The 21,219-nt window shown below is 42.9% G+C and overlaps 1 protein-coding gene across 6 annotated transcripts in view; it reads left to right on the plus strand.

Annotated features, from left to right (window-relative positions):
- The window catches only part of VPS13C (vacuolar protein sorting 13 homolog C), a 396,337-nt gene that overhangs the window by 364,402 nt on the left and 10,716 nt on the right, over positions 1-21,219 (plus strand). For 5 of the 6 annotated variants that reach the window (XM_075857702.1, XM_075857703.1, XM_075857705.1 and 2 more), the window contains 2 exons: positions 200-314; positions 14,861-14,952. In XM_075857702.1, the coding sequence (XP_075713817.1) occupies positions 200-314; positions 14,861-14,952 (207 nt within the window). Of the gene's footprint in view, positions 1-199; positions 315-9,061; positions 10,437-14,860; positions 14,953-21,219 lie in introns of those variants that run through there. The other variant, XM_075857708.1, reaches the window with a different exon arrangement.

Below are 21,219 nucleotides of genomic sequence, written 5' to 3' on the forward strand. Positions count from 1 at the left end.
AGGGCACACTCACTCCTAAGAAAAGTGCAAGCAACGTGTTAATATTTATTATATTCAGCACTATGAGCTTTTCATTTCTTAAATATTCTTAACTAGCCTAATGTAATTCATCTTGGTGAATGCATTGACATATATTGAATTTATATGTGATAATTTTCTTTGCTCCAAGGCTTACACATTTTTTTTTTCCTTCCTTCAGAGTAGCGGAATCTACAGAAGATGTTTCTCCACTTCGCCCCCCTCGTTTTATTCATGAAGACGGAATAATTAGACCTTACAATCAAAGCGAAGCTCAGGGTTTGAACTTATTTGAGGTAGGTCTTGGTGGAGCTTCTTGACTACTCTTGGGTTATTTTTAACGGACTGACTAGATTTCTTCCTATTAGGGAATGTTTATTTATTATAAGAAAGTTCAACACTCAGACTTCCTCTATTGGTAAGGACGAGAGCTTCATCCAGGATGACCTTCATCCATTGGACCCTCTGGGTACTCAACAAATACAATAGATGCAGTTGACATTTGCCGAAGTTATTGGCCAGTCTGTCAAGCTTCATTTTCTGTACTGCAATGCTTTGGATTCCACCACAGGTTAAGCCTTGTCTTTTGAGTTCCCCACAATTAGTTTATTTGAGTAGGACTCATATAATAATCTCACTTCTCTAGTTATCAATTATCCTAACTTCACTGTCATTACATTTCTGGATACTAATCGGTAAGCAAAACTATTGGGAGGAAGGTGGCTGTTAGTGGCTGCACATAGGATACAGCACCATGAGTAAAGTCCCTGCGCATAGGAAGAGCACGAGTGTGCAAAAGTGGAGCGCAGCTCTGTTACTTGAGGACTATGGTATTTAAAGACACACCAGAGAAAGTTTGTTAGGCTGTCTCTGACTCCCTTAGAGCTCAACAGAGAAAGCCATGCACATGTGCAGCCACCTCTCTACTTTGTCTCCTATATGCAGCAGTGCCTTGGCTCACCTGTTTTACCAGTAGGTGAGGTGTGAACCCCACACACAAAATATTTTATGGTATATCCTGTGAATATGCCCTAAAAGTTTGAAATGGCAATATCCCTTTCTCATTAATATCATTAGGGGATACAGCAACACTAGGTAGGAAAGAGTGTTGGCTCTGCCCAGGCAGGCCATACCTTCCCACAGACTAATTCAGTTTTTACCCTAGTGTCTATAGGAGGCAGACGTGACCTGATATTCTGAATTTTCCTCTTCGCCGGTCACCTAAACATTTTTTTCTGCATTCGCTGAGGGAGTGCCAGTGACCCCACTATACTTGTGAGGTTACTGATAAGGTGACCCTGCGTACACCCAAAGACTCCCGATTTGTGAGTAGTTTAATTCCCATTCCCCCTCCAACCCCCCTACCTCATTTACACCATTTAGGTTCTTCGCATTTGGAGACCCTATAACTTCAGAGGCTAGATCTTTTTTTATTGGGATGGAGACTATTTTTTTTTTATCTGGACACCTCTAGGGATTGGCACCTTTTTTTCACTTGCCTGTACAACTGGGGAACATGTTCATGTTCCTAGGCGTTGGTGGAACGGACGAATCTTTTGTGCTGCTATGCGCCGTTTTTCCTATGCTCCTTCTGCCGTTGCAGCGGCCTGGCTTCTAAAATTTAGTCTCCAGCTTTTTTTCTAGACCTAGGCCGTAATCTCTCCTTTTTTTGCTCTGCTGTCTGCCTGTCACATATTTGGTCTTACTTCGAAGATAAAAAGGTACACAATGGCACAACATAGGGAGTTATCACACGATAAATTCAAGCAGTGAAAACTACCAAACATGGCTCACCTGGTGATGCCATGCTAGGAGCGTGACATCCTTGTAGACACGGTAAAGTAGTGGTGAATTCCAGGGAACTGCAAGCCACGGGTCTGTCCGGGTGAAAGAAGATTGCCCGGTAGTAAACGATAATGGAAAATATGGAACATGCACCCGTTGCATGGTGTAAGTGGCAAAAAGCAGCCCTCTGTTCGGCACTGTTCCCTTCATATTTCTTCTTCTTCTGTGTGTTGCCCGATCATAAATAGCACTTAAGTCATCTAAAATGTTAATCCTTTTATTTGAAGTACAGTGAAAACAATGCGTCTTGAAGCCGAACCGGCTCCTTCGACAGGCAATATCACATCGATAAAAGAAAATGTCAGCAGTGTCACTATTTAAGCTTAAAAACAGGAAAAAAATAAGTAAAGGTCGGAGGTTAAACTTGTTTATGAACTCCCCCTCTAACACAACCCATGATTTCTGTCCCCCGTCCCCCCCACAGCAACATGCAGCAGATCACCCCATCATAGTATGTTCCATACTACACATGGAATAATAACCTGATTGACTTCCTGTTGTAGAAATACAGCAGTCCCTTTCACTCCAATACTAACCAACCTATTCATAGAAAACAAATCCCACTCAACGATCCCTCATAGAAAACTAACCCAACACGATCCCTCTCTACCTCCGCAGCTCTAGTATTTACATGAACAAACCTGTGAATTTACACCTTTTTATAGATCGGGAATATGTGCCTACTAGTAGACACATACTCACTGCCCTCCCCCCAGGGGAGTTCGCCGTCGCCCAACATTACTTACCACTTACCTTGTGTCATCACATACTCACAAAGATCTCAAATCTCCTGAAGCGCCAGCCCTCCTCTTTGACCGTACTACTCAATCACCATGGCAACCTGTGTAAACAGTATGCCGAAATAGAGTGATATATACGTGCCCTTAACGAACAATCCTGCGACATTGAACCGTGACTCCCAGGCTGCCACAGCGAAAAAGCGATTTCCCTGCTTAATGTGACACACTGATTCTACCTGGTTCCTTTGGCAACCTCTAGCTACAAGGGATGCCAAATCTCGAACACCAAACTGCTGCTTTCTCAGCCACTTTCTCCATGGCGATGCACTGGACCGGCATAATCGCTGGTTATCAACTGCGTCCCCAGATCGGAGGGTTGTTTCTCTGCAGTTAACACCAAAGCACTGCCATACATGCATAACGTCACCATAGCAACATGTCCATTTAACTAATCCACCTTGGGTGTAAAAAACACTGCCTTTTTAACTCCACTATGCATATTACGCTTCCCTCCTATCCAAAGAACCCCTTTTCTGTTTTTTATACTCTGATTACATAACAAATCAGCAAGTTTAACCCCCGACCTGTACTAATTTTTTTCCTGTCTTTCTTTTAGTTTAAATAGTGGCATTTTCTTTTATTAATATAATATTGCTTGAGGAAGGAGCCGGTTCAGCTCCGAAATGCATTGCGTGTTTTCACTGTACTTCATATAAAAGGATAACCCTACTGTGCCGACTATGCAAAATGTACTGACTCAGTTGAAACAATATTTGCACATAGAAAGATTAGAAGCAAAACGTAGGAAAATCAAAAACACTAAGACATTTTTCATTAAATGGAAAGCATTCATGGTGAAACACTTGTCTGACTCAGAACTCACTCAGGCAGTGTCTTCCTTCACGCTTATCGAATGGTACTTACTGGAAACGTTGAAGGGCACACTGTCGTCTACATATCACGTGACATATGTATCTTACTATAAGTGCTGGGTGTGACTTCTCCCTGGGAGGTTCTCCTTTTTTCTTATGTTATTGAATAATGTAATATGTCACTTTTTAAATTCTTGTGTTACCATTTGTTATATTTTTAGGTCTGCGTGCCCATATTTGTTGTTTAGTTTTGAATAATTTGAAGAAACTAAATAAAAAGAAAACTAGTTAAAAAAAAAAAAAAGGATTAACCCTTCGGATGACTCCAGTGCTAGTCATGATCGGGAAACACAGAGAATAAGAAAAAATATGAAGCGTACAGCACCCGACAGAGGGCTGCTTTTAGCTGCTTACACCCCGCAATGTGTGTATTGCATGTTTGCGTATTGCATGTTTACCATTAACATACTGGGTTTTGACCTTTCGCCTTCCTCCAGCGTGTCATAGGTTGATTGGAGGGAGATTTTCCTGGAGGTGGGTTTAGGGCAGATATTTGAAGAGGGCTATGATCTCTTGTAGCCAAAGCCATTTTCAAATAATCTGAGGACTTAATCCCTGCTTGTCTATTGGTACCATCATCTTCTGCTGTGGTCTACAGGGGGACACAGCTCCAAGGTCTGGTAAGCTAGCCCTTTGGCCGTATTGTTTTTATGCAACTTCCCCCAAGGGTTCACTTGGGGAAGTTGCACAGGTTCACTATACCTCCAGACATTGCTGTTTATTTTCTTCTCTGTCTTCCTGCCTTCTGTCATGTCTACTCCTCGTGAGGGTTCTACCAAGCAGCCTATACAGGTGAGGCTGGCTACTATGCCTGTGGCGGTTGTAATATAAGGATTTTATGTGGCCAGTTTACCCTATTCTGCCCTCAGTTCTCAAGCCCTATGGGACCATCTCATGGTCCATCCCAGTCCGTGGTTAAGTCTTGGCACGCTTGCCTTCCCAAGTAGTGGCAGAGCTTAGGAGACCTCTTAACGGTAGAAGTGCCAAAGACCGGTCCCATTCCTCGTCAGGCTCTTTCCAGGCGTTTCCCATTAGATTTTTCAATGGGGATGTTGCTCCCAATATGTATCAGACTCTTTCCTCCTATGTATCCTCTGACTCGAATTCAGTCAGAACAGGAATGGATATTGACAGCTGCTGTGCAGGCGTTGGGTGTTAGGCTGTCAGAGCCACCTTTCATGTGAAGGATAACCCCATCTCCCTTCTCAGGAAGAGGCACCCTTACAAGCGCCAGAAGCTAGGTTTCCCAAACCTTAGTGAATTTGAGGAGATTTTATGCAAGGAGTGGAAACATCCTGACAGACATCTTGCTATTTCCAAATGCTCAGAAACTTTTCTTTTCAGGAGGCATTGATTATTAAATGGTCTGTTTCTTATAATCCACCTATCTCAAGGCTATCCTACTGACAGATGCAGCTTTGCGCAGTGACTCTCTTAACAAAAGTGGATTCCCAAGCGAAGTACTCTTATGGCCGCAGGGGTCGCTTTGCGCCCAGCTTTTGCATTTGCCTGGGTAAGGCCTGTATGGTGTGAGGGAAACAGCTGCACCGTGGTATCCTGACAGGAGCGCTGCAGCAGTATTTAGACAAGCTTGCCTCTTAGGTGATTCGTGCTTCAAAATTCCCTTGAGTCAGCTCCCTTTTCCTTCTGTTTTTGCATATGGGTACTGGGCAGGATGGTTTTGAGGCAGTTTCATATTTGCAATTCCATTCCAGGTCCCCAGTCCTGGGGACTCACTGGACAAGTTGATTCTTCTGCCCTCTGGGGTCCATTAGGAGTTGGGATGGTGGGAGAACTTACTGGCCATCGCGATGGGATGGTCATTTTCCTCCGCTCCAGTGGCTGGTCATTTCAACAGATTCCAATTTGTCCAGGTGTGGTGCAGTTTTTGGGCTCCGAATGGTTCAGGACGCTTTGGAAAGAGACGTCCTTACAAATCAGCCTTCTGGAATTGAGGGCAATTTTCCTAGCTCTTTCACATTGGACTTTTCAGGGTCGGCCAATCAGGATCCAGACTGACAACTCCCCAGCAGTTGCTAACCAGGGGTGGGGCAACTCTGTTGGAGTCCTCTTAAATCCTAATGTGGGCGGAGCAGGATATTCCAGCGTGGTCAGCGGTCCACATGCCAGTAGTGGACAATCAGGCCAGTAATTTAGCATCTGTGCCAGAGGTGGGGCTACCCGCATTTCTTTGCATCCCGTCTCAACCACAAGGTTCTGACCTACATGGCCAGTGCATGGTATCCCAAGGCCATCGCAGTTGACGTACTGGTCACTCTATGGAAAGAGTTCATTCTCTTGTATCTTTTCCCTCCACTTTCATCCAAGCCCAGAGTAATAAAGAGGCTCAAAAGAGAAGGCGTTCCTGCGATACTGATGGCACCGGACTGGTCCTGCCAGGCCTTGTACGCAGACCTAATCAGCCTTTTAGCGGATGTACCTTGGCGTCTTCCACTTAAAACCCTCTTTCCCAAGATCCACTATTTCACCCCACTTTACCTCAGATGCATAGACCTAACTTTTCAGATGTTTTTAACAATAAGCTGTCATATGTGTGTGCATGATGAATAACACTATTTATAGCCATAATATGACGTGTATTTGGCATTATGTAGCAGTTTTCCCCTCTGCAGGCTCTCTAATTTTCAGTTGTCTCTGAGCTAGTGGGCAGAGCCTAACAACGATAATTTCTTCTATATGTAGCATAATTAGAAGAGGCGAATCCTGCTCTTCTATCTTTATCACATATAGGAAAGCTGCAGAAGCATGGGGGACATTATGCATCAGTAATAAGCAGTGTACCTGAGAATTGAGCACTGGGGTCGCGTAGTAACACTTACCAGGAAGCTGCAGCACATCTGTGTATGTCTTTCTCACTTTGTTCCTGGTCCCCCCTCTCCTCTCAATAGACTTGTATGGGCAGCAGGTCTGTGTATCTCGTTTCTGTATGAGGGTAAGGGATGAAGATGGGGAATAGCGATGTAACAAAAACTTATCATTATTAAAAAAGATGCTTCTACATACTTAATATGATATTAAAATATAACACTTATTCAGTGTGTAAATTTTTAGCTCGGCTCTGCTCAGCATATTATACCAGCGGGAAACAGGGTAGCGGTCCACTGCAACACACTATATGTTAAATAAACCCCACCTGGTTGGTTTTATTCTATTTTATTTGAAAACCAACAAATGGGATTGAGGGATACAGACCAACTTTATTTTAAATTCTACACATCATTAATATTATACTGTAGTTGTGAACAAGGCAGTATATATAATTGGCTCAAATATGAGTGAACCAAGGTGTAAACCACACTTGTATCACTTACTGTGTGAATTGTCAGTTATTTACTGTAGGGAGTAGTAGCAACATGTGGAGCTCCGCAGCACGTTGGTTAATCTAAGAGCACAGGCAGAGAGCTTCACATGTTGCTCATATTTGAGATATCTACAGAGGGGGCTGTATGGCGCTATCTACAGGAGGGACTGTATGGCGCTATCTACAGAGGGGGCTGTATGGCGTTATCTACAGGGGGGACTGTATGGCGCTATCTACAGAGGGGACTGTATGGCGCTATCTACAGAGGGGACTGTATGGCGCTATCTACAAGGGGGGGGGGTTGTGTGACACCCAGGGGTGGGGGGCCCCAGTCAAAAGTTTGCTATGGGGCCCAGTCTTTCCTAGTTACGCCCCTGACCTTGGGGCAGTAACTTCACACAGAATTTGCATGGATAAAACTACATTTTTACAGTAAGTACATTTTTAACAGTGTTTATCTATATCAGGTATACTTTTCAAAACAACTACTAAGTTGTTTGAAAAGTTAGTGTCCATTTAACTGTGTGGCTGTTAAAGCCGAGGTTCTAAGTGCCTAGAGTCTCTTTAGAGTCCAGATCATGTTGAAGGCCAGAAAAACTCAGTCAGCCAAGAGGTACCATCGTCTGTGGAAGGCTTATTTCCGCTGGTGTGGATAGAGTAATTTCCATCCTTTGAAATGTTCCACACCTAGAATTATGTCCTTACTGGAACAGGAAAGCCGGTTTGGCTATGAACAGTGACTTGGCTTATGTTCCATGAGAGGTCAGGTCTCTGCTCTATCCATTCTTTTTTAGAGAACTTTAGCTTTTCGTTCTCAGGTGAAGACTTCTTTGCAAGGGGTGGCTTATACGGTTTCTCCTTTTAGACATCCCATTGAGCCGTGGGCTCTTAATTTGGTAATCATGGCTCTTCAGGTTCTCTTTTCGAACCTTTGAGAGACGTTTCGTTGCATCTCCTTTCCTGGAAGGTAGCTTTTCTGGGGCCTGTCCCCTCCATCAGGCGGGTTTTGGAACTTGCTGCATTTTCCATCAAGTCCTCCTTTTTGGTCATTCATATGGATAAGGTGGTTTTCTAACTTGTTCTGTCCTTCCTACCAAACGTAGTCTCTGCTTTTCATATCAATGAAGAAATTTTTCAAATTTCATTTTGCGCCTCCCCATCTTATCTGAGGGAACGGCTACGCATTGTCTTGATTTAGTAAGAGCAGTCCGAGTCTATCTGACTGCTACGGAGTAGTTTTAGTTATTCCTGCCGGGACACGCAATGGTTTGGCAGCTCCCAAGGCCACCATTGCGTGTTGGATCCGGTCTGGGATTTCTAAAACTTATTGGCCATTCTACAAGGGCTGTTGGTGCCTCCTGGGTGGTCAGGCATCAAGCTTCAGTTGCTCAGGTCTGCAAGACTGCTACATGGGCTTCTATGCACACCTTTACAAAGTTATACCAAATTAATTCTTTGGCCTTTGCTGATGCCTGTCTGGGTCGTAGAGCATTGCAGGCAGTTGTTTTTTAGCTGGATTGCGTGGTTGTACTTTTACTTTTTGCTTCCCACTCCCTAGGATTGCTTTTGGACGTCCCATTGTGCTGTCACCTAATGATATTGACTTGAAAACAAGATTTTTGTTCCCACTGTAAAATCTTTTTCTCATTGAATTTATTGGGGAACACAGATCCTGCCCTCTTATTTTTATTTGTGTAAGGCCCTGGACCTGTTGTTCTGACTGTTTGGTTATGTTTTCTCCTGGGGACGTGGACATTGTTTGTTTGTTTGTTTGTTTGTTTCTACTACTAATTCTGTAGAAACTGAATTAGCCAGTGTCTGTGGGAAGTGTGTGGCCTGCGTGGATGGAGCCAAGACTCTTTCCGACCTATTGTCGCCTCCACCTGGCAGGGTCTATACCCATGGTATGGTGTCCCCAAATGAATTCAACGAGAAATCAATTTTTATGTGAGTACAAAAATCATTGAGTAGTAGGAAATAAAGATATGTTTTTATCCATTAAACTATGCTTCTGTGGACTTGCGTGCTAAAATTACCCTATACATTTCCCACTTTAGGTGATAAATTAAGTTATGTGCCAGAACAATACATGTCGTTTCATTCTTTTACTCCTAGATATGAACATGTATAATGTCCTGCAGGAAAAAAAACCTAAAGATTTTCTAACTTTTCTGTGTTCTTTCTTTTTCTCTCCTTCCATGCAGCAAGAATTGGAATGAAGGAGAGTAAAATATATTTTTCTTATCTTCATTCTGAATCTCATAATTTAATTTGTTCACAATTAGGATACATTTCAGGCAAAGGAGTGAGACTCCCTCTTGACTCAAACTTCATTACCTCCATTACCTTTCACGTTTAGATTAAATAACAGTAAAGTATTTTTCGAGACTGATGAATCTTATTGTTTTTATGTAGCATGCACAGAATAAACTAAAATGGGTGTTTTGATAACTGCTTGCTGCAGTGCATAGAGTTGTATATTACTTGTGCGATTTTTGATTGGAATAGACATGTTGTTTATGTGCCTTTTTTATAAGTGTAAGTTAACGTTCTAGTGTCATTGTTGAAAGCGCTCAGACCACTTTCAGCTGTTTCCTTGTAGTCCATAGGTACCATTATTAATTACCGTACGTTTTTCAGTAAATTGATGCTCAAAGGGGTTGTCTCCAGCTTTGGGCCCCCTCTGTGATCCACAGTAAAGCCGCTAAGTGTCCATGGCTTCTGTTCAGGTGGACCTAGCCTATTCATATTTTACATGGACAGCCGTTTATTTTAAAGGCCTGTAATACTACATTTGGGAATACATGGCTTACCTCTGGTTTCAGAAGCTGATCCCAAGAGCATCTTGATTTAAACAGGGGTTGTGCTATGAAGTGATGCACACATCTAACTTGCTCAAGTGTACATACAGTATGTCATTCCTCTGCATTTACAGCAACCCCATACAATGTAATAGTGTTATGGATCATTAACATTAATTCATTAATAGATTCTTCTTTGCGTCTTCACTTTTTAATATGCTATTGTCAATTCACAAAAGTAGAGATACATGCAAATTCAGCATGTTCATTACAACCCACAACCCTTTACTCATACCGTCATCAATATATCAAAGTATAAACATGTAACCATCAAAGTGATGTCTCTAAGATGTTTGTATGACTATTTATTTGTGCATGGTTAAATATACTTTTATACAAGTGAAGCTATCTTAGAATAAGCATTTTAAACATATATACAATGTGTACATTTATTTTGCTGTAATTTAAAAACAAGAAAGTGCCTATTGTGTTTAAACTGAATAAACCCTGCCACCCGTCATAGATTTCTCTCTTGTGCAAGTTCTGCAGCTCAGGAACTACCATTTGTAAAGATTGGTGAATGGGTATCTGGTCAACCACTGGTGTGCTGTAGATGCTACTTTTATTTAATTGATCTTACTTTTACTTAAAGTAGTCACTGATAGACTATCTTAAAGCACAAATTTATATGTGGATATGCTAGTTATACAACTTTCTAATATACTTTGGGTTTCAATTCCTCATATTTTTTAAAATATTTGTTTGCGGTCAGAGAATGAGAACACTATTTATTTATTTTTATATATATATATATATATATATATATATATATATATATATATATATATATATATATATATATATATATGGTCTGTGAGCTTTGATACATTGATGCAGATTTACTAATACTGCCTACGTTTTAGACAGTCTAAGGGCATGTTCACATCAGCGTTGCCCTTCCCTTGAGGGGTTCCGTCTGAGGTTTCCGTCAGGTTAACCCCTTAACGGAAAGGCAAACAGAAACCTTAGCTAACGTTTCCCTCACCATTGATCTCAATGGTGATGGAGACGTTGTTAATGGTTTCCGTTGTGACAGGGTTCCATTGTTTTGACGGAATCAATAGTGCAGTCAACTGCGCTATTGGTTCCGTCAAAACAACGGAAACACTGTCACAACGGTGACCAACGGAAACCATTAACAACCTTTCCGTCACCATTCAGATCAATGGTGAGGGAAACGAAAGCTGAGGTTTCTGTTTTCATTTCCGTTGAGGGGTTAACCTGACGGAAACCTTCGACGGATCCCCTCAACGGAAGGGCAACGCTGATGTGAACAGGCCCTAAACTTAGACAAGGCAGTCAGTAAATGCGCTAAATTTATCACAGTGATGCATGCTATATGATACATTTAGTGCATCTAGCTAGACATGCGTGACACTTAAGGGTATGTTCACACGTAGTCAACCAAAACGTCTGAAAATCCAGAGCTGTTTTCAAGGGAAAACAGACCCTGCTTTTCAGACGTTTTTTTACCAACTCGCATTTTTCGCTGCGTTTTTCGCGCCGTTTTCGCTGCGTTTTTTACGTCCGTTTTTGGAGCTGTTTTCATTGGAGTCTATGAGAAAACAGCTCCAAAAACGTCTGAAAGAAGTGTCCTGCACTTCTTTTGACGAGGCTGTATTTTTACGAGTCGTCGTTTGACAGCTGTCAAACGACGACGTGTAAATAACAGGTCGTCTGCACAGTACGTCGGCAAACCCATTCAAATGAATGGGCAGATGTTTGCCGACGTATTGGAGCCGTATTTTCAGACGTAAAACGAGGCATAATACGCCTCGTATACGTCTGAAATTTGGCCGTGTGAACATACCCTAATTCTTCCTTATACCACCTAATTTTTATCTTAATATAAATGATTGATCTCTATATTGGTGAAAAGTTTTTAAAATTTCTAATCTATTTTGTTTCAATTTTGCACCAGTTTCAAAATATTAGTTTGCTGGGAATGAGAAAACTCCTGTTTACTTTCGGATTCAGCAATCCTGTACATACCGATCACTGCTTTCAGCTGAGAAGTAGATGTAATTGTATGCAGTATAGGCAATACTCTGTAAGCTAAATACACCAGTGTCAGCTGCACAAAATCACTCTGATAGTTTGCTGCAATGTCTAGAATCAAGGCTTTTCAGCTCACAGATATTGCCTAGACTTGCTACAATGCAACTATTTTTCAGCTTAGAACAGGTCTAGCAATGTAGGGGTTTGCAGTCTCTGAATGTAAACCAGTGTTGTCATTCACTGATGGCGAACAAATATCTTAAACTGTGAGGAATAGAACCACAATGGGGGGAATTTATCAACATTTCTACACAAGTTTTATTGGTGTAGAAAACTCGCAAATGGCCCAAAAGTCGCAGTTTTCCTTGATAATTTAGATTTTTTTTTGGGGGGGGGGGCTTATTACACTGCCCTTGCCATTTTTGGTAAAAAAGGGGTGTGATTTACCAAAAGGCAAACATTTTTTTTATTATTTACGCCAGAAAACTGTCGTAAATCATAGCGAAAATTATAGCTGGGGCCTGGTGTAGATTTCCCTGTGTGGTGTAGGGAAGCAGAGGCCCTGTACCTTAAAGCCCCGTTCCACCTTTCACAATCAAACTCCAACCCCCTTTCCCCAACAAAAATACTCCTCTTTGCTTCTCACCGGGTTCCATCAGGTTCCCTGGACAGGTCGCAGATCATACAATGTACTGACGCCGGGCAGTGTCAGGATGTTGTATGTGATGCAGCACTCCGGATGGGAGTGGGCGCATAGGACCTTGTATGAGCCGCAGGATGCAGAGGGGAGGAGCGGTGAAGTGAAAATACAATTTTTTATTATTTGATGTCCAATTGGATGGATGGTGCATGATCACTAATTGTGGTGCACGGTCACCAATTGAGGCGCACACGGCCAGCCTAAAGATACAACACATTTATTAAGGGTTTTTTGCCTCTTAATAAATGTTGCATCTTGCGCCAACAAATCATTTATTAAGATTGGCATATGAGACGGCAGTCTTAGTAAATCTCCCCCAATGTATACTAGAAAGTTTTCATTATACAGTTATTTCAGGGGTATTCCCATCTTATAAAGTGATGGCATAAAACTGGAAAACCCCTTGAACATTGTCAGAATGATTTCCTTTCCCAAGTGTCGTTTTTGAGTGATCGCAAGTGACTGGTCAGAACAGCTTACAATGCAATGGCACCATGTAAATAAATAAGCATCATTGCATTTCCCTTATGGTAGGCTTGCAACCAATATTACTTTTTTATTATTTTTTTTAAAGGAGTACTGTCGCAATGTATTTTTTTTTTTTTAAATCTTACTAAACAATTCTATTTACAAACTTTTACAAAACAAAAGAGAATTTTAATCATTAATTTTTATCATTAAAATACTTAAATGGTAACTTTTCTTTTGGATGATAGCCGTGTTAAATTACCTTGCTTTAGAAACTAATAAATGAATATATACAGGAAACTAAAGGACCAATTACTATTTGTTGACTTTCATTATGTTTTAGTGAGTACTTTCTTTGGACAATGAAACGTCTCCTGTATCTGTGTTCTGTAATACTTTGTGTTTATAATAATATCTAAATGTGAAATTTGTCTTGCGTCTGAATGGAGCAATAAACAAAATTTCTGAGCTTTACTTTTTATGATTCATTCTTGTTAGACTAAATGATTTTATAGTCTGTGTTACATAAACTTTTTCAACAGAATGAGCGATTTTCTCTTTTATATCTAGAAAAATACTTATAATTGTTGACTTGAAAAACTAATTTCCAGCATATTTTAAGTAGTGAAAATAATTTAACACTTAAGACAACGTTTGATTGGTAAGAACCAAATATATAGTTTAACCACTATACAAGTGTCTTTATTTACTGACAAAACTATCCTGCCATTGGCTCAAAATGTAATAAAACTGAATATAACTTCAAAATATATTTTATAGCTCTATTACCAAAAGTTAGGTAGTATCAAAAAATTGTTTATTAAAGGGGTTTTCCCATAAACAATATTTATCCCCTATGCACAGGATAGGTGATTAATATCTGATCGGTGGGAGGTCCGACTGCTGGGACCCCCACTGATTATGAGAACGGGCTTACTTTGCCGTTCCAGGGAGCCCCATAAGAATAAAGCAGTAGTGCGTTTGCTCGACAACTGCTCCATTCACTTCTATGAGGCTGCGGTGCGCTATCTTTGGAACGGCATAGTATGCCCGTTCTCTTAATCGATGGTGATCCCAGAGGTCGGACCCCCCACCGATCAGAAATTTATCACCTATCCTGCGGATAGGTGATAAATATTGATTATAGGAAAACCCCTTTAATATAAACAGATCCAGCGTACCTACTGAATGAGAATATTCTATCTCGACGTAGCTAGAGAGGGAGATTTTAGACAAGGATTACGTTCTAATAGGATGTAAGATTAGGACATAAGGGCTTATTAAAAAGTAAAAATTAAAAATGAGTGTTATCGATGGATTTTGCTATTAGTTTTCTGTGTACTTCATCATAGACATGTTTTTACATTACCATTTACGGAAATGTTTTTGGACACAATCACTTCATTCCATTGCAGTCAGTAACATCATAAATTTAGATGCGGGTACTTTCAAACTTGGCAGATTATTTTTTAGAAAGGGAAGGATCGCACAGAAAAACACCTTGCCTAAAATATAGCATTTGCAATATCTAAAGGTATACTGACCTATGTCTTATTTAAAACCGTGGCAGGCTAATAATTGCAGTGCATGTTTTTCCATAATGACTGGTAAAATTAAAATGTGTGGTATTTTAGGGCTTATATATTTACCTTCCTTTTATTCACAATGCTGCAATAAACAAGCTGGTCTCCCAGGGTCACATGCTATGCAGGCACATGTGCACCTACATAGGAATAGAGCCGTATTTAAGCATCCCAGAGTTATTCCTACAGTGCCTGCATAGGATGTGACCCTGGGAGACGTGCTTGTTTATTGCAGGTGTGTGTGTGGCTGGAAATGTATATCCCCCTATGACTTTTCACCTTTACAATACAAATCGTGCCAGAAATAGGAATGGTGTGTTACACTTGTGTCTTATGACAATTTTTTTTATGGTAAAATCAGTAAATGTAATAGATGTTATTTTTATGTTGTAGAATTCAAATATAAAAAAACGGGATGGAGAAATCTACAGATACTGCTGCACGTTGAGCAAGAGTAACAAAGTCAACCTTGTGGTAACCAACAGGTTTGTTTTATGGTATAATCTTTGATTCAAAAAGTGAGCTCCTCAATAAGATAGATTACCTTTTACTGCTTTGTTGAGGCTAAAAGCAACTAAGCAAAGTGTACCTCTTGCCAAAATGAACACTTATTAATTCCCCTAAATCCTTAGGCCTCAAGCACACTTCAGTGATATTCTTCAGTGTGCTATCCGTTTTTGTTTTTTTAACAGATAGCACACTGACCCATTCATTTCTAAGGGGCAATGCACACATCAGTTTTTTTGGCAGATCAGGTGTGTCCGTTCCGCAAATTATAGAACAGGTCCTATTCCTGTCTGTTTTTGTGGATCCGTCTCGGCCATTCTATTCATTGGTCCGTTAAAACTACGGACCGCACACGGAAGCCATCCTTGTGGAGTCAGTGTTTTCGGATCTGTGATTTGCAGCCGTATAAAGGCCCATGGATGTGTGCTTGTGCAGTAACGTTCTTTCAACGGTTTGGGATTCTGATTCATGGAGTAGCTTCCTGTCATGTGGGGGATCATGGTCATTTAATCTTTCTGTCATCCAATCACCTAGAGAGTCCTCTTATTCACGTCTTTTGTTCAAATCTGTGTAAATATTCTTTGCAACGCATTGTAATGCTTAAACAGCATTTTCCAATATTACTTGTTTCTTGTATGAAAAAAAATCTATTGCTCTTACCCCATATGTTGATTTTCCTCAAATGTAGCTTTCATCAATGGGTGCGCATTGAGAAATGTATGTCCTCTCTTGCATTGTCCTCTTTGCCTTGGCTTACAAGTTCACAACGACCAACGTCTTCTCTACCTTTTCTCACATGTCAGTTTCTTGTCGTTTGGGAATGGCTCATTGGTGTTTTCGGACCTCTATAACCAGGTCCCTTGACTCCTCTTTTTGATAACCCTTCCTTCCCTCCGGCCGTGGGTGTAGACGCGTTCCTCTACTGGGGGAGACAGGACGGTGTGTATTTGGCTCAGACCCTTACTCCTGATGGTGAAATCCTGTCGCTTGCTGCTGTTTTGGAGGACTGCCCGGGGAGACGCTCAATTTGGTGGTCATACTTTCAATTACGGTCATTTCTGTCTTTCATGGGAGCCTGTCTTGCTTTGCTTTCCTTTGGAACTTCACCTGTCCTTGTCTTCTGCGCCTTCTAATATGCTATCCTATCTACATGGGATCCTCCGGCCTAGTTATTCTTGCTCTCAGTTGGCGTCCACTATGGGATTCACCACTCTGAGGAGGTTTGGAAGACTTCTTTCCTCTTAGCCCACAAACTACCGACTTCCTGTTTTGCACAGGAAAAAAATTATAAAATCCTCACCAGATGGTACCGCTGCCCTTCCTTTCTACATAGGATATTTCCTGATGTGTCCGCAGATTGTTGGAGGTGTGTGGTTGCTCCTGGAACCATGTTACACATTTGGTGGGACTGCCCTAAGCACCGTCCCTTCTGTGGAAAAAATTTTCATCTTGGGAACAAGCTCTTTGATACTTCTGTTCCTGCTTCTCCTTCTATTGTATTGCTTTCCATGGTTCCTGGGTCGCTCCCACACCTCAAAATCAGCGTCTTTATGCATTTTTTGACTGCAGCTAGGACTGTGATACCTCGTCATTGGAAGTCCACTAATGTACCTTCTTTAAGGGAATGAGTAACTGAGATGAACAATATCATGAGAATGGAGGAGTTGCTGGCCGCTGATAGGGGCAGATCCGAAGTGTTTGTTCAAACTTGGATAGTATGGTCACTGTTCCGGAATGGCTCTGATTTGTCTCTTTGGTTGGATGGCCTCTTTTGAATGCCTGTAACGCTGCTTCTCTGCTGCATTTGTTTCTTTATGCAGAGGTGTAGCTAGGTTCTCCAGCACCCGGGGCAAATATTCAGTTTGGCGCCCCCCCCCCCTCTTTCCCGACATCTCCTTCCCCTTCGCCGTGTTTGTTTCCTGTACCAATCGACGTGTCATTTATTTTTATGTAACGCGAGCATAAAATTATTTGTACATTTCACAAGCAATATGGTTCTATACACAACACTAGAACCAAGCTCAGTACATATATACGGCCCCAGAACCAAGCTCAGTACATATATACAGCACCAGAAGCAAGCTCACTACTTATATACAACATCAGCACAAATACAGCTCAATTTAGTGCAACCCCTGCCGTATAGGTGTGTACGGCGTAAAACTACAGCTCCCAGCATGGCCCGAGCAATGGTAAGGATATGCTGGAAGATGCCATTTCACAAAAAATAAATCCTATCATAATCATTCCACCCATCATCTCACTGCAGATCATACAGTGACTACAGTGCTGATTAGAGGCAGAATAAACATTTACATTAAGTGACTCACCGATGACATCTCAGATTCTAGTTCTTTCTCTCCATCCGGTCCAGACCTCTATGATAACTTCTCCCGGTCACAGACCATTTCTGCAGTTTGCCGCTCACATGTCTTCAGCTTCTCACTTTTCCAACATTTCTGCACCTATAAATAAATATAAAGTTATCATTATACCACACACTACACCCCTAAATATAATAGCGCCATACACTGCACTCAAATTATAATAGCACCATACACCGTGTCCCACACACACCGTGACCCCTAGAGATAGTGCCCCCATATAGCCCACCCCTGTATATAGTGTCCCACAAATAACTCCCCCCTATAGTGCTCTACAGATAGCCCACCCCTGTATATAGCCCCCCTGTAGATAGGGGGGGACTATATACAGGTGTGGGCTATATACAGGGGGAACCATATCTACAGGGGGGACCATATCTACAGGGGGGACCATATCTACAGGGGGGACCATATCTACAGGGGGGACCATATCTACAGGGGGGACCATATCTACAGGGGGACTATATCTACAGGGGTGGGCTATACACAGGGGAATATATCTACAGGGGGGCTATATCTACAGGGGGGCTATATCTACAGGGGGGCTATATCTACAGGGGGCTATATCTACAGGGGGCTATATCTACAGGGGGGCTATATACAGGGGTGGGCTATCTATGGAGCACCATATACAGGGGTGGGCTATCTATGGAGCACCATATACAGGGGTGGGCTATCTATGGAGCACCATATACAGGGGTGGGCTATATCTACAGGGGGCTATATACTATGTAGCCCACCCCTGTATATGGTGCTCTATAGACAGCCCACTCCAGTATATAGCCCCCTGTAGATATAGTCCCCCTGTATATAGCCCCCTGTAGATATAGTCCCCCTGTATATAGCCCAGCCCTGTAGATATAGCCCCCCTGTAGATATAGTCCCCCTGTATATAGCCCAGCCCTGTAGATATAGTCCCCCTGTAGATATAGTCCCCCTGTAGATATAGTCCCCCTGTAGATATAGTCCCCCTGTAGATATAGTCCCCCTGTAGATATAGTCCCCCTGTAGATATAGTCCCCCTGTAGATATAGTCCCCCTGTAGATATAGTCCCCCTGTAGATATAGTCCCCCTGTAGATATAGTCCCCCTGTAGATATAGTCCCCCTGTAGATATAGTCCCCCTGTAGATATAGTCCCCCTGTAGATATAGTCCCCCTGTAGATATAGCCCCCCTGTAGATATAGTCCCCCTGTATATAGCCCCCCTGTAGATATAGTCCCCCTGTAGATATAGTCCCCCTGTAGATATAGTCCCCCTGTAGATATAGTCCCCCTGTATATAGTCCCCCTGTATATAGTCCCCCTGTAGATATAGTCCCCCTGTATATAGCCCCCCTGTAGATATAGTCCCCATGTATATAGCCCAGCCCTGTAGATATAGTCCCCCTGTATATAGTACTCCACTAGATAGTCCACCCCTGTACATACTATATACAAGGGTGGGCTATCTGTGGAGCACTACATACAGGGGTGGGCTATATCTACAGGGGGACTATATCTATAGGGCTGGGCTATATACATGGGGACTATATCTACAGGGGGGCTATATACAGGGGGACCATATCTACGTGGGGGGGGACCATATCTACAGGGGGGCTATATACAGGGGGACCATATCTACGTGGGGGGGGACCATATCTACAGGGGGACCATATCTACAGGGGGACCATATCTACAGGGGGACCATATCTACAGGGGGACCATATCTACAGGGGGACCATATCTACAGGGGGACCATATCTACAGGGCTAGGCTATATACAGGGGGACTATATCTACAGGGGGGCTATATACAGGGGGACTATATCTACAGGGGGGCTATATACAGGGGCACCATATCTACGTGGGGGGGACTATCTACAGGGGGACTATTTCTACAGGGGGACTATTTCTACAGGGGGCTATATACAGGGGGACTATATCTACAGGGCGACTATATCTACAGGGCTGGGCTATATAGAGGGGAATTATATCTACAGGGGGGCTATATACAGGGGGACTTTATACAGGGGGACTATTTACAGGGCTGGGCTATATACAGGGGGACTATATCTACAGGGGGGCTATATACAGGGGGACTATATCTACAGGGCTGGGCTATATACAGGGGGACTAGATCTACAGGGGGCTATATACTGGAGTGGGCTGTCTATAGAGCACCATATACAGGGGTGGGCTACATAGTATATAGCCCCCTGTAGATATAGCCCACCCCTGTATATGGTGCTCCATAGATAGCCCACCCCAGTATATAGCCCCCCTGTAGATATAGCCCCCTGTAGATATATTCCCCGTGTATAGCCCACCCCTGTGTATAGCCCCCCTCTGTAGATATAGCCCCCCTGTGTATAGCCCACCCCTGTAGATAGCCCCCCTGTGTATAGCCCACCCCTGCAGATAGCCCCCCTGTGTATAGCCCAGCCCTGTAGATATGGTCCCCCTGTAGATATGGTCCCCCTGTAGATATGGTCCCCCTGTAGATATGGTCCCCCTGTAGATATGGTCCCCCTGTAGATATGGTCCCCCTGTAGATATGGTCCCCCTGTAGATATGGTCCCCCTGTAGATATGGTCCCCCTGTAGATATGGTCCCCCTGTAGATATGGTCCCCCTGTAGATATGGTCCTCCTGTAGATATGGTCCCCCTGTAGATATGGTCCCCCTGTAGATATGGTCCCCCTATAGATAGGCCACCCCTGTATATAGCCCACCCCTGTATATAGTCCCCCTGTAGATATAGCCCACCCCTGTATATAGTCCTCCTGTAGATATAGCCCACCCCTGTATATAGCCCAGCCCTGTAGATATAGTCCCCCTGTATATAGTTCTCCACAGATAGTCCACCCCTGTATATAGTTCTCCACAGATAGCCCACCCCTGTATATACTATATACAAGGGTGGGCTATCTGTGGAGCACTACATACAGGGGTGGGCTATATCTACAGGGGGACTATATACAGGGGTGGGCTATATCTACAGGGGGACTATATACAGGGGTGGGCTATATACAGGGGGACCATATCTACAGGGGGACCATATCTACAGGGCTGGGCTATACACAGGGGGGCTATATCTACAGGGGTGGGCTATACACGGGGGCTATATCTACAGAGGGGGGCTATACACGGGGAATATATCTACAGGGGGGCTATATCTACAGGGGGCTATATCTACAGGGGGGGCTATATACTGGGGTGGGCTATCTATGGAGCACCATATACAGGGGTGGGCTATATCTACAGGGGGCTATATACTATGTAGCCCACCCCTGTATATGGTGCTCTATAGACAGCCCACTCCAGTATATAGCCCCCCTGTAGATATAGTCCCCCTGTATATAGCCCCCCTGTAGATATAGTCCCCCTGTATATAGCCCAGCCCTGTAGATATAGTCCCCCTATATATAGCCCAGCCCTGTAGATATAGTCCCCCTATAGATTTAGTCCCCCTGTATATAGCCCAGCCCTGTAGATATAGTCCCCCTGTATATAGCCCCCTGTAGATATAGTCCTCCTGTATATAGTCCCCCTGTAGATATAGTCCCCCTGTATATAGCCCAGCCCTGTAGATATAGTCCCCCTGTAGATATAGTCCCCCTGTATATAGCCCCCCTGTAGATATAGTCCCCCTGTATATAGTGCTCCACTAGATAGTCCACCCCTGTATATAGTGCTCCACAGATAGCCCACCCCTGTATATACTATATACAAGGGTGGGCTATCTGTGGAGCACTACATACAGGGGTGGGCTATATCTACAGGGGGACTATATACAGGGGTGGGCTATATCTACAGGGGGACTATATACAGGGGTGGGCTATATACAGCGGTGGGCTATATCTACAGGGGGACTATATACAG

The sequence above is a fragment of the Rhinoderma darwinii genome, chromosome 3, assembly GCF_050947455.1.
Source record: "Rhinoderma darwinii isolate aRhiDar2 chromosome 3, aRhiDar2.hap1, whole genome shotgun sequence".
Classification (NCBI taxonomy): domain Eukaryota; kingdom Metazoa; phylum Chordata; class Amphibia; order Anura; family Rhinodermatidae; genus Rhinoderma; species Rhinoderma darwinii.